At 40.1% G+C, this 18,054-nt stretch overlaps 1 protein-coding gene across 3 annotated transcripts in view; it reads right to left on the bottom strand.

The window, feature by feature from the left end:
• Nucleotides 1-7,423: 7,423 nt before the first annotated feature.
• The window catches only part of LOC146805741 (ATP-binding cassette sub-family C member 2-like), a 417,933-nt gene continuing 407,302 nt past the window's right edge, over nucleotides 7,424-18,054 (bottom strand). For all 3 annotated transcript variants that reach the window (XM_085623042.1, XM_085623044.1, XM_085623043.1), the window contains 2 exons: nucleotides 16,792-16,986; nucleotides 7,424-7,936 (listed from right to left, as the gene is read on the bottom strand). In XM_085623042.1, the coding sequence (XP_085479168.1) occupies nucleotides 7,804-7,936; nucleotides 16,792-16,986 (328 nt within the window). In that variant the 3' untranslated portion in view covers nucleotides 7,424-7,803. The remainder of the gene's footprint in view (nucleotides 7,937-16,791; nucleotides 16,987-18,054) is intronic.

The following is an 18,054-nucleotide window of genomic DNA, read 5'->3' as shown; positions in this document are numbered from 1 at the left end:
ACATGGAATGTGTTTTAAATCCTGTTTGACCAGATTCTCAAACAAATCAATGGTTTTATGTGAGAAAGGTGGTAAAAAGGAGCTTTTAGGTTTGAATTCCAAATTACCCTCCTCTACAATAGGATTGGGAGTGGTTTCAATAGTGGAAAAAAAGTATCGTAGGCGGAGCTTCCTAGTAAATTTAAAAAGATCGACCTGCGAATCAAGAGCCTTTCCTGTATATGATGGAACGAAGGAACAGCCTTTGTTTAGAACTGCAATTTGTTTGGAAGTTAGAGATTTGGAAGAAATGTTCACCACTAATGTTTCTTCCTTCTCGTGGATCCTGTTTTTGTCGAATCTGTGCCCTCGACGGGTTTTGCTGAGGGTGTTATTGTCGGTACGGGGGGTTGGTTTGACGCTGGGCTTATCTCTAAAAAAGACACTTTTGATGTACTTGGCCCAGCATCAGCTGGTTCACTATCTTGTGACTGTACACTGGTGGGGGCAGGTGGACGGGATAACTGAGTATCTGTAACCGATGCAAGACTCTCCTCTGACGAGGTGGTACCCTGTTTCTGCCAGTTACGTTTCTGGGCGTACACTTCCGCCCAGGTGTAAACCTCATCTAATTTATAGTCGATGGTGTCCCTGCGAAATTTTCTGATTTTACGCTCATGAATTTCTTTTGCGTAATTATCTAGTTTAAGGTTGATGTCATCCAGTGTTTTAGACCATACCTCCGGTGCCATTTGTGCTGTTAAAGTGGCTTGTAGATTTTTAATTTCAGATTCCAGTTCAATAATAACCTGAGACAATTCTTCCACTATCAAAAGGATTAAATCCAAGGAGCACTTATTAAGAATGGCGTACCATTTCTCCATGAATTTCTTGTTCATGTTAAATAGCATGGGCTTAATGGCTAGACGTAAACCCCTTGGAATCCGACTCGCTTTATGATACTGAACGAGAGTCGTCGCGGGCAGGCGCTGATTGACTTCACGGCGCATTAGATATTCAAGTTGCCGAAGTTGCTGTAAGTTGAGTAAGAAAAGTAATCTAAAAAGTAACTTACCTGGTATTTTACTGAAAATCCCATTCAAGTCTATGTACTGTATTTACAAATCGTTGCATTTCTCTGAAACAATACTGTAAGTCAAATCAAAGTACATTTACTATTGCAATCCAAACTGTTTACAAACTGCATTACTGCTGTAAGGTATTTATTGCGCACCTATGCCAGGCTTGCTTGGTTCTAGAAAATAAAATAACTAAAAGAATATTTTTATACAAAATCAATTTGTCTGAAGTTCAGTCTTTGAGTGTGTGAATTCATTTGCTGACTGAGTGTGTACAACAAATGCTTAACACTGTCCTATGATACTGCCTTACTGCTCGACCACACTACCACAAATAGAGAGTAAGGTTCTATCTAACTTTACCTCTGCCTACCTTTGGGGTTCCACTGGACTCTGTGCACACTATACCTCACTTTGGTATAGTATATACAGAGCCAGCTTCCTACAGGATCCAACTTTTCCAAACTCTCATTGTCTTGGCTGTGTGGAAGCTTCCTGCCACAACTTCATCTACTGTTTCTCCTGACAAAGAAAGCAAAAATTGGGTTCGGTGGGAGGGAAAGCCTGTGTGACATCTGCCTTTTCTATGAAAGTTGCAAAGTTGCAACCCCTCTCCTAGGGTATCATGATAGATCTCTGTGTGACTCCATTCAACAATTCTTGGACGATCTTCCCAGAGATAAAAATCAGGACGTCCAAGAAATTGGCAATGAAGACAGGATGGTGTCGAACTAGGTCATGAGTGCTGCAGCTGATTCCTCCACTCTAGCAGCACATGGCTACTGTCATGGACTAGAACTTCGTTGCTCTTCTTGGCTGAGACCCACAGGCTTAAAACCTGAAGCCGAACACCGAATTTTGAACCTGCCGTTCTCAGGTAACACCTTATTCGGCTCTCATGCTGATGATGAGATGTCTCAAATGAAATTCAAGGTCGACAATTTGAAGGCTGTCGAATCAGAGAAATTGTGACAATATAGGAGACATTCCCACAGGCCCTATGACCACCTGTAATTTCACCAGAGGGTTCAAATCCCTCATTGGATTCAAGGGTGGCAACAGAAATCATCGCAACAGCAACAGGGCCATCAGTCAAGGGGCGGAGGAGGTCAGCAATCCTCTGCCCAAGCCACCAAACCAACTTGTGGCAAACAATGAGTCCTCTCTTCCCCCTCTTTGTTAACCACTCTGGAAGGGAGAAGTATAACATTGTATCTATAAGAGTGGGAAAGAGTAACCACCAACAAATGGGTTATGAATATTGTAGAACATGGATACTCTTTCACATATATGTTCAAGAGCCCTCCGCCATCCATTCCACCTAAGAAATGATCCCTCTTCCAAAGGAAAAGCTGCAACAAGAAGTCTCCATCCTCTTGTTGAAAAACATGGTGGAAAAGTAATTCATTCTTGTTACTTCCTAGTGAGAAAGAAAGGAACGCAAATGAGTACAGACCCATTTTAGACCTAAAGAAAGAGAACAAGAGGATTAGCAAAGAATTATGAATGTTGGCTCGTCATCAAATCTTCCCTCAACTCCATAAGGGGGACTGATTATATTCAATGGATCTACAAGATGCCTGTTTTCATATCCTGATAGCCAAGAAACATCGGAAATTCCTGAGAATCACTGTAGAAAAGGAACAATACACAGTCCTTCCTTTCGGTCCCAATGCATTGGGGTTATGGCAGCTCACGTCAGGAAAATGAAGATTTTCATCTACCCAGGTCTAGATTGGCTCATCAAGGCATGTTTGTGCCTGCCAGCAAGTCAACATAATCATCTAGTTGTCAAGAGTCTCAAACAGCTGGGTCTTCATGTGAATCACAAAAAATCAATCTCTATACCAGTTCAATCCCTGCACTACCTCGGTGAAGTCCTATACACAGTAGACACAAAAGTGTTCAGGGCCGGCTTTAACACTGGTGGCGCCCTGTGCGCCAATGTCTGTTGGCGCTCCCCTAATGGTTAGCTCTGCCACGGATTTCCTCACTAGCACCCTTTAACAGTGCCCCTCAAGTCTCCAGAACCGTTGTCTCTCACAATCATTTAGTTTTATAGCACCACTCAGACCAGTGTAAGGTGTCAGAGCACTTTACATCACACACACATTGCACAGAGACAATCATATGTGTGTACATAAGTGTACAGGAGATGTTTTATCAGACAGGACTACAAGTTGTAGTGTAGGAGTGACATGTCATTGATATTGGTAGGCAATATAGTTTAAGAGTCCTTATTCTGGAAAAACACAAATTCAGAATTTAAAACGTGACATCATTGTTAGGGGTTCTCTTTAATAATATGAATTATTTTCTACCCAAATGAACCCTTTTCGCAAAATTAGGAAAATGAAAGACTGGGCAAAAAAACCATATAGCTCTAACATATATCTTGCAGTTTGCATGCAGCTCTTTGATGACAGCTAATAGCTCAATGTTCTATATTAGGATTTTGACTTATAAACCACAAGTTACAAAAGGAGCTCTCTTACAGAAGCAGTAACCCACTGACCTATTTACATTATATGCACTTTGTTATCTTCATATTACACGTTCTGAGCAGCAGGCATTTTAACCCTCTGCGCTACCTTAGGATGAGTCAAAACTTCCACTAAACAAACCTCCCGTCTCTTTCCAGGAAGACGATTATTCACCAGAGTTATTTTGACATTTTAATTGATGCCTGAAAATTGCTGGAGGCCAGGAATGCGGCATCAGGTGCTTAAATGATAATATACTTGCAAATATGACACCCCCACCCCAAGTCAGCGTACGGTGCGGTGGCACCGATCGCACCGCCCTAGAGCCGGCCCTGAAAGTGTTTTCTTTGGAGGAGAGATGTTTATCCTTCAGAAATGTCCTAATCTGAAGTCAATAGTCCAACAAACAGTGAGCCAATTCTTGTCTTTCCTGGGATCAATGGCATTGTGCATTTTCCTGGTCCCCAATGCATGTCTTTACACGTGGCCTCTCCAACAATGTCTGGAAGATCAATGGGATCAACTCTAAGGAAGACGGAAGGACAAAGTGATGCTAATCACTCATGCAAAGCAATCACTCAGGTGGTGGTGCCACTCAGAACATCACCTCAAAGGGATGAATTTCCATCAAGATGTACCAACCCAAGCCAAGTGACCGATGCCTTCCTTACAGGTTTTAGTACTTATATGAATCATGAATGGTACAAGGCACGTGGTCTCAGAAGGCACAATCTCACTGCATCAATCTTCTGGAGCTAAGAGCAGTACATCTAGTCATTATTTCCCTATTCAGAAGGACAATACAACAACCATGCATTTTCCGAACAAGCAGGGAGGGACAAGATCCAGATCCCTTTCCCGGGAAGCGCAAACAATCTGGAAATGGCTAATATCCAGGAGTCTCAAGATTACAGCGATCTAGCTGCCTGGAACCAGAACGCTCAAGCAAATTACGAATGGGTATTAAACGGCTCTGTAATTCACAACATCTTCTCAGAATGGAGTTTTCCCCAAATAGATCTGTTCGCAGACAGAGAAAACAAAACATGCCCAAAGCTTCACCTCGAGGTTTTACCAAGTACGTACACTGGGCAATGCCCTACCGATCGACTGGCCCTGCAAATTTCTTTACGAGTTTCCTCTAATTCTCCTACTGCCAACAGTGATCATCAAGCTGTCATGCTTGAAGGCTTGATTTTCATTGATCTAGAGTGGTCCTAACAATGGTGTTTACAGATCTCTTTCACTGTTCAGAGTGTCCACACAGGAAGCTGCCATGCAAACCAGACCTTCTTCAGCAATATAGAGGCAAGATTCAACACCCCAACCTTCAATCGTTAAACATAGCTGCATGACTCCTGAACTCATACAGGAATGCATGGATGTATAGAGAGAAGACAAACTACCTTATACCACAACTTCTGATTCTTTCAAATGGAAGCAATTATGCTTCTGGTGCTCTCAGAACAACTTAAATCCTCTCAGTTGTCAAAAGGATGCGGTTCTTCCATACCTCCTCCATTTGGCTAAAGCAAACTTAAATTTCTCCTCAAATGAAGTGCATCTTGCAGCAATCACAGCTTATCGAAAATATCCTTCACACATATCATTTTTCAGAATACATGTGGTCAAGGATTTTCTACAGGGCATGAAAAAAATCTATCCTTCTCTTAGGAGACCTCACCCTCCATGGGAGTTCAATATTGTCCTATCTCACCTTATGGGTCTTCCCTTCGAACCCATTCATAAGGCCTCTCTCCAACACCTATCCTGCAATGTTTCCTTCTTGGTCGACATAACGTCTGCTCATAGATGTAGTGAGATACAGGCCCTATGTTTCCATGAGACTTAAACAATTTTTCATAGTTAACAAGATGGTGATGAAAACCTATCCTAAAATCCTACCTTAAGTTGTCTTAGATTCTCATGTCAATCAGACTATTTCATTACCAAAATTTTTTCAGAATCCCTCTTCTCCTGCAGAGATCGCTCCATACACTCGATGTTAGAAGGGTGTTAAAGTGCCACCTGGATAGGACAAAATCTTTAAGACAGTCAAAGAAACCTTTCATGAACTATGGTCCTTTAAGGACAGGTTTTGCCACTTTGAAACAATCTTTGACTAGATGGATTGTCTCCTGCATAATCCTTTATCAAATGGCCAACAAAACCCTGCCTGGAAGACCTAGAGCCTATTCCACTAGAAGTAAAACAGCTACTGTTGCATTACTTAGAAACATTCCAATTGTTTAGATTTGCAAAACTGCAACTTGGAGATTTGTTCACACCTTTACAAGACACTATTGTCTTGATTTGGATGCGAAGGCAGATGCCCAAGTCGGGCAAGCCTCTCTGAGAAGTTTGTTTGCTTAAATGATACTATTCCCTTTTATCTCCTCCCACACCGAATTATTGAGGATGATCTTGCTAATCTATTCAGTGCTCATGATTATCAATCGAGATCCCCTGAGAGGAAGGAATGGGTTCTTACCTCTTCTCTCGCAGAGGAATCTCCATTGAAATAATAAGCCACACTCCCTCATCTCCGAGTGAAGAGATAAAATAAGTATAACTCTGTTCTGGTAATTCATTTGTTAAAAAGAACTCAGTAAACTGCCAGCTAGAAGGCATGATATGACAATGGTGGTCACGGTGCCCTTAAAGGCTCAGTGTCCTATTCTCATTGTTTCAGGGCTGTAGCTGGTACCACTACATTACCATTTATTTCCCTTTCCTCTACTTAAAAGCAGTAAAAAGTGTTTGTAAAGTACATTTTTAAAAGGTCACTTTTTAATCTTTCGAATGACTTTCAAAGGCTTAAGCATTTTTTCTTCCAAATGTTAAAGTAATTCAATATAATTGGCAATATATCCTGTTCTCAGTCTGCAAACGTTTAACATTTATGTCATATAGGCATCCTGGTATTTCCGAAATAAGACAAAGTAAATGTGACGATAAAGAAATGGGTCTGGGGTCCCCGCATTTAGGCAGGAAAATGTAGTGCTTATGATTTCAATGGGGATTTCCTTGAGAGAACTGGGATCACAAGTGAGAAACCACTCCTTATTCCTCAGGGTGTAAGATAATGTAAGTAGGTTAGAATTCCACAGTTTTTTAAATGCAGGACCCCCGGTCCACTGCCAGCATGCCAGAAATTCACTGAGCACTATTCATTAAAACAAGTGTTGTATGGAGTGATGTGAACATAGATGAGGAAGTACATTTTCAAATCAGTGTCTCTGAGGGATGCCTCAATGGTGCAAAGTTTATGTTGGCCTACTGTTAGCAGTTAAATCCATCTTTCCTGGAAAATTTTGTGTAAGTGTAGTGTTAAAGTACCGATTGTAAAGGCTCCATTTCAGTTACAGGTGTGGCATCAATGTTGCATTATTGTTTTAGAGGTGTTTGGTGAAAAATCCCACAACACAGTCACTCTTGTGTCAGTTGCACACCTTTTAAATAAACTAAAACTGCTAGTAACTCAAGCTTAAACATGGGTACTCTCAAAGATAACACAGGAAACTGCCAGAAAAGGGAATTAATCCTGAGTTGATAATAACACAAAGGAATGAAAACTGACAAAATGATGACCCCCCCCCCGCCCCAGACTCCTAAAGATAATCAAAGTAGGAGGGTAAATGCACCTCCAATGATTTTAGCCTAATGTGCAATTTAGATTTATTTTCGTTAAGTAACGAAAGAGAATGAAAATATATATATTAGAAGAAACACCTTGACTGCCCAAAAAAATCATTTTTGCCACTTTATCACAGTCCTCAAAATTAGCACCAAAATAATTTGAATGGCGATCCCACCATTTTGCGTCATGATCCAAATATGTTAAGATTTGTTTGTAAGTATAACACATCACACAACTTACAAAATATGTTGTTTAATCTTTATTACTCGCGTCATGATCCAAATATGTTAAGATTTGTTTGTAAGTATAACACATCACACAACTTACAAAATATGTTGTTTAATCTTTATTACTCGCTGGAGTGTTAAAAATAGAAATTTACAAAAACAGTGCACGTTTTTCAATCAGGACGCTTTCATAACTATTAAAACAAGAGGTATTTGGTGGCATTTCGTAGATTTGTGCAATCCCCCCTGCCCCTAGTTAGAGATGGCAGAAAATATCCGCCTCGTCATTAGAATGCCTTAATCTCTTAGCAATAACATACTTGACCAAATATACACTTTGAAATATACATAGTTTAAACTCAGTGCTTTTTTTCTGCAAGTAAGTGAATCTTCAGTTAATCAACCGTTATGGCTGCATCTGGTCTTATTCCAGCTTCTGATACCATGTTGAAAAAAACGCCTTCCTGCTGGCATAACTTTTGTGGTGTATCAAACTCAACAATCCTTCCTGAATCCAAAACAAGTACCCTGTAAAAATAAACACAAACGTACAGTAATCTGTTCTTCAAAAACATGCATCTTAAATTCACAATTTTTTATCAATGATCAATTCTTGTGTACTGTTTTAGAAGAAATAATTTATCAACACTAGAACTCTATTTTAAAAAAGTACTCTCACTGTAGAGGGTATCGTAACATCTGGACAAATGCAATGCACTGTATATATTACCTTTGTTAAGCCAAAGTTGTTGTCCATCTTAATGCAAATCTTGTACCACCAAGATACATATACATTGCAAATGATGTCGCTCATGTGTATTTTGTGCATACAAAAGGTTATGCAACAACATCCATCACATTTGTATATTTGAGTAACAGGCATTTATGGTAGGCGCAAATTATTATTTTGTGTTAACAACCACTGGTAAATGTCTAGGTGAAGTGTAATTTAAACAGATGCCATGCAAGATATTTGTAGACGAATATCCAATGGATTCCTTATTTAATTTGTGCCTTATTACAAGAAGCTCAGAGAATTATTTCGTGCAGGTTGAATGTAATGTTTGCGGGGTATATTTAGAGCTTGGGCCAGAAGGCACAGGAGTCTAGGTAGTATTAAGCATTGACTACACAAGATTAGAGAAAGAGTACAAGAAAAGTGAAATTTATTGCATCGCTAAGCATATACATTTATATATGCATGGAATCTGGTGGATGAGGTCCACACATTAATATACATGAAAAATTACTCTGTGCCAGGGAGATTCGGATGGGCTGTAGATGAAATTGCCTGGAAGATTTTCAACTCATTCTTAAACTGCAGTAGGGAGGGACCTACTCTGACAGACAGAAGTAATTCATTCCTATATCTGGGACCACACACAGACAAAGTTGGTGTACATGTTACTTTCCTTCTGACATTTCTGGGGTTCAGGGTATAGCAGCAACAGTCAAGGGATGACAGAACCCTATAAAGAAACAAAACCGCTACTCACCGCTAAAGAAGAAGACAGCGCCTTACAGCCAGAGAGCGGGCGCAATGACCCAGGTGGTAGCACGCGGTTAGTGCTTGGTGAAAGTGCCAGTAGAAGCAGGCAGCAGACATTACCAGAACAAGCTTCCCTCTAGACAGCAGAAAATTCCACAGGTTATGCTGCTGCAATCCTAAACCTACAGCCTCACTACAATACTGCCAAAAAGCAAAATATTGGTGACAGATGAACTGCGTGGCTAGAAACAATTGATGATTTCATCAATGCACTAGAAGAAACAAATAACAAAAAGATTGTCAAATACCTCAAAAATCTTGCCCGTGAAGGAGTGAAACAAGTAATAAAGAAACTGCGGCAAACTGACAAAGTCACAGATCATCAAATCAAAGAAGTGTTGAATCTCAAGTTCAATTCAATGCCGAATGTCGATTATAAAAGATATATTTTCAACAGAAAGCTGGTGAAACAGTCATCAAATTTGTTGAGAGACTTGATATACTCATCAAATACGGTAAATGAATGATGAAGATGCTATAAATCTCAGAGTTATTGATGGATGTCTGTCAGATTTATTCAGACGCCGAATGCTGAGAGAAACCCTTAGTCTGGAGCGACTTCTCATGACTGGCAGAGCTGATAAACGTGCAGATTGACAAGCTGCTGACATGGAGGCCGGAGGTGCCCAGAGTCAATCAGTCATGAACATGAAATGTAAGCAGAAACACAAAGCTGAAGGACACAAGGTGATGTCTTCAAAGAAAAAGAAACTGAGCTTTAGATGTGGATATTCGTTTCCACACGTAGGTAAATGTCCGCCATTGGACAAGTATGCAAAAGCAGTGGGAAGGAGAACCATTTTGTAATGGTTTGCAAGGCGAAGGGAAAGCTAAGTGCATTACAACGAGAAAACAAAAAGGACGCCCAAACGTTCCAGAAGCGACGTTCTATGCACGCCCACAAGGCCAAACGGCAACATCAGCTGAGGCAAATCGACACTAAACAAAGTCAACCATCATATAAATCGTCGTGCAAAAGTACTTCAGTTTCATTTTCAGGTGGCAGTGAGGAAGACTGATGTGTGATACTGATGTTCACTTCAGAAAACCTTGCACGTGTCGGTCTGGTTGCATGCAAAGGAAAATTTGGGTCAAAGGAAGTCGAAGAGTAAAATCATAAAAGTAATTCAAACATTGTTCGAGAGTCACACTAAAAGTAAACTGTTGCTCCATACCTTTTATTATTGACAGTGGTGCGTCGATAAACATTATGTGTGAGGAGAAATACAATGAACTGTCTCCATTGCTCCGTCTCACGCCATCAAAGACTAAAATTTATACATGGGCTTCATCAATGCCATTAAAGAGTCATGATTCATTCGTAGCACCCACGAAACATAAAAAGACAAGTACAAGCACCCATTCATGTACTTCAAGTTACTGCGAGAAGTGTCTGCTTTCTCAGTTGCAATACTGCTGCTGATATGGGACTCATATCTGAGAACTACAACATGAATGCTCGTCATGAAACAGTAAATCAGTTCCCATCATTGTTTCATGCATTAGGAAAATGTAGGACCATGAAAGTGCAACTGTATATCAATGAGGACATTCATTTTGTTGCTCAAAGACATAGACAAATTGCATTACATCTACAACAAGTTGTTGGAAATGAGCTTGAGACATTACTAAAGCATTATATCACTGAGCGATCTACTGGTTCAACTCTTTGGGTTATGCCCATAGTGGGAGTGCCCAAAAAGGACAGTGAAGGAGCTGTGTGCATCTGTGTTGATATGCGTCAAGCCAACACCGCAATTGAAAGAGAACAACTCCTCGGTCCACGCATTGTCAACTATGATCACAGAGCTAAATGGTGCCATACTTTTTCTCACCTTGGACATCACCTTGGATATCATCAATTAGAACTCGAAGAAACATTGTAGGTAACTTATCATCTTCTCTACCCATATTAGTTTGTTCAGATATAAACAATTAAGTTTTGGTGTGTCATCAGCTGCTGAGCTTTTTCAAGATGTCATTCGACATATCATACAACCTGTCATGAATGCTTTCAATGACAATGATGAGAAAATACCCAAAAGGAGCATGATAAAGCTCTCACACAAGCCTGTCATTTTCTTGCTAATGCAGGTTTAACATTGAATTCTGAGAAATGAAAGTTCCACAAAACAAAACTCAAATTCTTTGGCCATATCTTTTTTAATTGGGGTACGATGCCGAATCCAGCTAAAGTACAAGCTTTGTCATCCACCAATCGCCCACAAGATCTTACCATATCATATTCATTCCTTGGCATAGCCAGTTACTGTTACAGATACATATGTGACTTTGTCACAGTAAGTGCTCGCTCAAAAGACTTCACAAAAAGAAATGCTTAATTTTACTGGTCACACAAATGTGAACAAAGTTTTAAGAAAATCAATCCTGTAATTGAGAATACCACGGAATTTGCCAGCTTTGATCCGCAGCTTCATACAGAAGTTGTTGCTGACGCAAGTATGATCGGGTTGGGCGCAATCCTTGCCCAACACAGTGGACACCCAAAAGATCAAAAACATATTATGGTATATGCAAGTAAAAGTTTGTCACAAACTGAACATGCCTATTCACAACCTAAGAAAGAAAGTTTAGCAGTGGTGTGGGCTTGTGAACATTTTCAGGTATTCTTATATGGAAAACCTTTCACTCAAAAGATCATCAAGCATTGCTTACAATCTTTGGCAACCTAAAAGCCAAGATGCCTTCTAGAATTGAATGTTGGTGCTTGTGACTACAGGAATCTGACTACACTATTGTGCACCGACCAGGGAAAGATCAAAACCCTGCTGACTACTTTTCACGAGTGCCAGTACATTGCCATGGTACCCATTCGAAAGTGGCTGAAACCTACATTAACTTTATCATAAAATCCAGTACACCTGACGCTATTTCATTGGAACAATTAACTACTGCATCGAGCAAAGATAATGACCTGTTGATATTTGAAGACATTATTGCACATCAATCCTGGAAACAGCACATTTGATCTTTCACACGTGACCGCGTATATCTGAACTTCAAAATGTGAAAGAGGAACTGTTCGTTACTCAAGAAGGTATTATCTTACGAGGTTCGAGAATTGTGTTACCGGAGAGTCTGCGACAAAAAGTAATTGACGTGGTCCATGAAGGACATCCTGGAATTTTTGGCACTAAATAAGCTTTGTGAATCCAAGTTTGGTTTCCTCATCTTGAAGAGAGAGTTGAATGCCTATCATTTGTGCAATTGCTTATCTCCCACAAAAACTCAACATACCTTTAACATGTTGGATTTGACTTTCTTAATCATCTCAATGTGAAGCATCACAAAAGCACACCTCTTAGGCGACAAGCAAATGGCCTTGTCAAACACTTTATGAGCACACTTAAAAAGACCGTACAGCGTGCTACATTGGTAAAGCTTGAACTGAATCCCGTTCTCCATGCTGCTCTTTGAGCTTACCGGATAACTCAAAATTCAACAACAGCTCAAAGTCCTGCCACCCTGACGTTCAGGAGCGCCTTAATGACCAAGTTACCACAATTGACCAACAGAAGATCTATAACAGATGGTGAACTTTGTTGAACAAACTTGTGCCATAAGTAAAAGATGAAAGTATATGCTGGCAAGCGTTCAAATGCCCAGAAGTATACTTTTAATTACGGAGATCACATATTGGTGCTGCAACAGAGAAAACACAAATCATATGCTCCCTTTGATGCTGGAGCCCTCAAAGTTGTGACTAGTGAAAGACACATGTTGACAGCTCTCAGTCCTGGAATGTCCATGTCAAGACATTCTTCACACTTCAGGCATCTGCCTCATCATCGCCAGTTCCTGATTTCACAAATGAGACTAGTTTGATAGAGACTGTAGAGGAGCCCTGACTGCATCCGTCCCTAAATCCCAGTCACCTACCCAGTGGCTAGGCACTGTGCCAAAATCCATCCGAGTGATTTGACCCAAATGTCCTATTTTGTGATTGATACTATACCCAATTCAATGAGGGGGGGGGATAGGGTAAAAGTCCTACGATGACTGGAGAGTATGTATATCCTCAACTTAGATTCAAAATTCCCTAATGGATTGAATATGGAAGAGGATTTACACAAATTGTTTATAAGAAGAGAACCCAGAATATAGACTGCACAACTTTGGGCAATTCTTTGGATGTTTCCAACTTCTTTCTAAACCTTCTTTTCGGGGTTCCTTAGAAGTATTGCTCCCGTGCTTTGATCAATAATTGTTTGATTTATATCTCACGACTTAGTTCAATATGAATTGGTATAAGACCTGCTTGAAAGAAATGTGATGTAACATATATTAGACAGGTCCTGTTTAAGAATTATACCATAAGATATTGTGTCAAGACACTAATCTTGTCTGCGATATAAAAATCTACCAAAGTATCAAAAATATTTTTTATTTATATAGACAATTTTTATCTTATTATAAATAGAAAACAGAGAACAGATAGAAACGTTTTCTCCTTAAATACAATTATACAGTGTGTACAATGATAGTGGATTTAATACATTCAACTACATTGAATATCCATGTTTCCTAAAGTAAATATTCAGACATGCTGATACATTTACACAGTACCCTTTAGTACACAGTATCTAAGAGTATCATACAAGATTTATATATTTTTCTGAAAGAAGGAACATGGATTATACAAAATCAATTAATTTCATTAGAGAACAATCATATGTGGCATGGCTCTTGAAAATCTGTGTCCTACGCACGTTCTGGCGATGCGCCTTCATCAGGAAGCCATGTACTTGTTACTAATGAAACCTTAACAGATACAGGGGGACAGCCGATTGTTAGCCGTAAATGGTGGAAAATTATGATGATTATGGATGTTTAAAGAACCTTCAATGATTGTGGCTGATAACACATATCAATTCCGGAGGCCCTTAAGTCAAAATGCTATGATGGAATATTCAGTCGATGGCCGTGACCGAAATTATAAATGGGTAAAGATGCATGCCCACACTGTGCTTTAGGACTTTGCAAAGAAAAGAAAGTTGCCACCCCTCATTAAGGTACAAAAAGGATACCGATATCCTACCTGAAAAGTAGAAGCTGTATTAATGTAATCGGAGTTCTGCGCGGTCTTGTTCTTTATAGAGATATGGGTCCCGACCTACGGGTCAGAATGCGAATGAGGATAGAGACCAAAGGTCTGCACTGCACCTCGTCCACGTTGTGGAGTGCGCAGATGAAGTAAATAATGAACTATAAATACACAGATTATTATGTACAGAAAAGAAGAGAAGGAAAAATATTTTATTTAGTTTCATGCTCACCATATGTAAATAGCCTCCAATAATGGTGCCACCGCATTTGTGTGATCAAGGCTGCGGCTGAAACGCGTTAAGGTGACCAAGCAACAGCAATAAACTCATCAAGCATCTACTGAGGTATGTGTCTGTTTCTGTGCCTTGACAGGCATTCAAGGAACTTACATTTTAGAAAAAAAAAATATATATATATATCAGGTTTTTTTTTCATTAACAAGGGGAGATGTAGTGTCTTGGGTTAGCGATGATGGGACCCTATCGGTTCCTGATGGAGGCCATAGAACTGTGTAAGGTAAGTGTTTGGGTGTGGTGGATAGAGTTCATGTTTAGAATGTTGAGTTTGCAGTTACAAGTAGAGGAATAAAGACATTTAATACCAAGTTCAGTGTATGGCTATTCATTTATGAGTACCGAGGCTAGGAAGAACGCTATACCACCCAGGTGGAAAAATATCAACATTCATAAACAAATTACCTCAATTTCTAACACATTACCTTAAACTCTTCATATTTGTTTTTTCTTAACAGAATATTATAATAACCAAGTCTGTCCTTATTGAAATCCTAGACCCTGGTATGATTCACTACTCCCTGAATTCCATTCACATTTTATCCCTTAATCCTAATATAGACTCTCAACCTCAAATTTACTTTACATGGAAGAGAGACTAAATACATTTCTGCAGCTATGATAAATGAACCTCCCCACAATGCCACAAGGGTCATTCTTCATAACTACAGCCATATCCTTATATATAGTTGGAATGCTATTATTCCTCTCACCAGGCCCAGTCCTATACAAAAACTTGTCGATTAAATGATTCTCTCTCAATCTACGTCATAACAGCCATAATCTGAGAAAAATGCAATTTGAATTGAGGAAAAGTCACAGTGTCTCCCTCAAAAATCTAAAACAAAAGATGAAACACAACAAAATAATGTTATTCTACTCAAAAGTATAATGCCCAAACTCTTGAAATGAACTAAAAAGTATAGATTAGATTAATAGGCCTTTAGCCCAGCATGCGATCGCCGAGGGAGGTGCACTGTGGGGGGGGGGGGAGGGATTGACCCAGGGGAGGGTTGGCTTCAGGCCTGATCGTGCATGGCAGTTGTTGGGTGGCCTGCAGGTGGTTGGGCACCTACAGGAGGTTGAGCACTTGTGGGAGGTCTGGCTGCAGGTCAGGCCCTGCACCTAAACCCATGCCGCATTCGGTCGAAGCCGTGTGCAATGAAGAGGTGGCTGCAGGGCCTGTCCAACTTCACGCCACACACAGCAATGGACATCTTATTTTATGTTAAAAAACATAGAAAGCGATGTTGTAGTTAGGAATTGTAATAACATCTTTCTGTGTGTGTGTGCGTGTATAGAGATGACATACATTTAGAAATGCAATATATACCTCTGAAGTAAAGGTGTACTGTTGAGGTGATAAATAGTGACTTAAGTCCCATAATGTAATCACTCCCAAGGTACCCCCCCATAGTAACTGTCGCCTACCTTTCAGAAGTTGTCCTATTTAGAGAGTGCAGCAATTCCTCAAGGTTTGAACAGGAAACAATCCCACTGACCTACATTTTTATGATTCCACTTTTAGAAGAAACAGCTTATTATCCTGTAAAGAATGTGTTTCAATTTGTTTTTTAAGTTGATGCATTTGCTGAGGGCAGCCTTAGCACAAGCTGTAGCTCTACTTTGACCCCTCCACAACCACCTTCTGGCTCCAAATATTTAACTCGCAAAAGTGAATGTCCAACAGTGTCTAAGACACTGTTCGCCATTCCCAATGGGGTCGCAAATTGCATGCCTCATTAATATTCATGAGGCAAGCTCAATTTGCGACCCCATTGGAAATGGCTAGCACTACCAGGGAAGGTGGCCTGCTGGTGGCCTACTTGAAGTAGGTGGTAAACTGCAAGTGTTTTGCAGCCACAAATGCGGTTGCAAAACAATAGTACATTGCATTGACACTCGCTATTAGGAAGGGATGCCCCTTCCTAATAGCGAGAGTTGCAAATGCTATTTCGCGAACCAGTGACTCGCTAAATAGCGTTTGTACAAGCCAGGACCTTTTTTTGCAGTCGCAAATGGGCCGATCTCCTGTTTGCGACCGCAAAAAACGGTTTTACATCTGGCCCTTGGTTGGTGCACGGACAGGGCTTTGTGCTCCGTTGGCATGAAAAAGTTCAGCTCCTCTCACCATCATTGATATAGTATGGCTTGGTCTTTCAAAGCTAAAAAGTCCTTAGATTTAAAGACTTAGTAGATGTGGCATGTGCAGGACATTGTGTGCCATTGGCTAAATGAGCATGGCTTCACCCACCATTGAGAGAAAGTGAAATGAGAAGATAGAACCAGAAGGATTATCGAGCAAATTACATTGATATGTATAGTGCCCATCTTGTCAAATTGGAAAAGTAAGAAAAAATAACATGAAGAAATGGTTTTGAATGTCTGGACTTTTATAATTGACAAGTGAACAGCATTTAAAATAAACTGAAGTGCTGTGACTTTCTATTGCCAAAGTTAACATAACAACTTACCTTTCGGAATCCATGATGGTATGCAACCTGTGAGCTATGGTTAGTACCGTACAATCCTGGAACTCCTTTCGGATTGTGGACTGTACCAAGTTATCTGTCTCCATATCTATGGATGCTGTGGCTTCATCCAGGATTAGAATTTTTGTTTTCCGTAGCCACGCGCGAGCAAGACAGACAAGCTGCCTCTGCCCAACACTGTAAATGAGAAGATATACGAAAAAATACTGTAAAAGTTAAATTAAACTTTTACCCCTTTCTGAACCAAAAGTGATGACTTTACTCTGAATTGCTTAGCAAACAAAGCACTGTCATAATGGTAATGCAAATATTTAACAATCTCTCCAACGCTAACAGACTAATTGGCTTAGCAGGATTCTTGTTACTTTTCTTCAGACACTCTCACATATTCCTGTGGCACCACAAATGGCACATATTTCATTATAGAATATAAAACAAGCAATATAGCTCAGACAACACGATGCTATTGTGCCTTTTCTTTGGACCGTCAATAGCAAAGGACTAAGTACAAAACAAGGAATTCGTGAAGTCAGATTTGTTCTTATGTAGTGCATCTTCACAACGTTGGAATAATTACTGAGCATACTTAATTTTTGGAATGTTAATGCACACAAACGTGCTTACACACATGCCATAGTTAGCTCAGAATAGAGGTATGCACAAAGCCTGTATGTGAACATGCAGACAAGATGTTAGTTCTAAAGGTTAATTGAGTAAACCATGGGACTGTAAATCCTTATCCCCTGTAGCTTGGTCTGCAAGAGCCTCTTTGAGGTGGCAAGGAGGAAGAATGCCTCAATTTGGTCATTATGGGGGCATATTTCATACAAATCCTGGATTTTCTCCAGCAACCTCTTTGACACACAGGCCAGTTTCCACCCTGCAGGACTCATCTACAAGAAAATGACGCAATGCGGCGATGAAAGCCATTTAGCTGCGCTGTGCTGCATCATTTTCAAAGTACAGGGAAGCATCATAATAACAACAATATCTTTGCCTCATTTTTCAAAGGTGCCTGCGATACAGGGATGATTGCTTTTGTGCAGGAAGGGACATCTCCCTGCACAAAAACAATAATTAATGGCATTTTCCTATTTCTATGCATGCTGCAGAATGCAAATAAATGTATTTCTCCTCATTGCGCCATTCCTATGCTTCCCTTGGGGAGGCATAGAATTCTGACGCATTCCCAGTTTTACAAAATGATGTAAATCTGGGAATGCTTTAAGTTCCATGGATGTTGCA

Source organism: Triturus cristatus, chromosome 8 (assembly GCF_964204655.1).
Source record: "Triturus cristatus chromosome 8, aTriCri1.1, whole genome shotgun sequence".
Classification (NCBI taxonomy): domain Eukaryota; kingdom Metazoa; phylum Chordata; class Amphibia; order Caudata; family Salamandridae; genus Triturus; species Triturus cristatus.
This window is presented reverse-complemented; position numbering and strand designations above follow the sequence as displayed.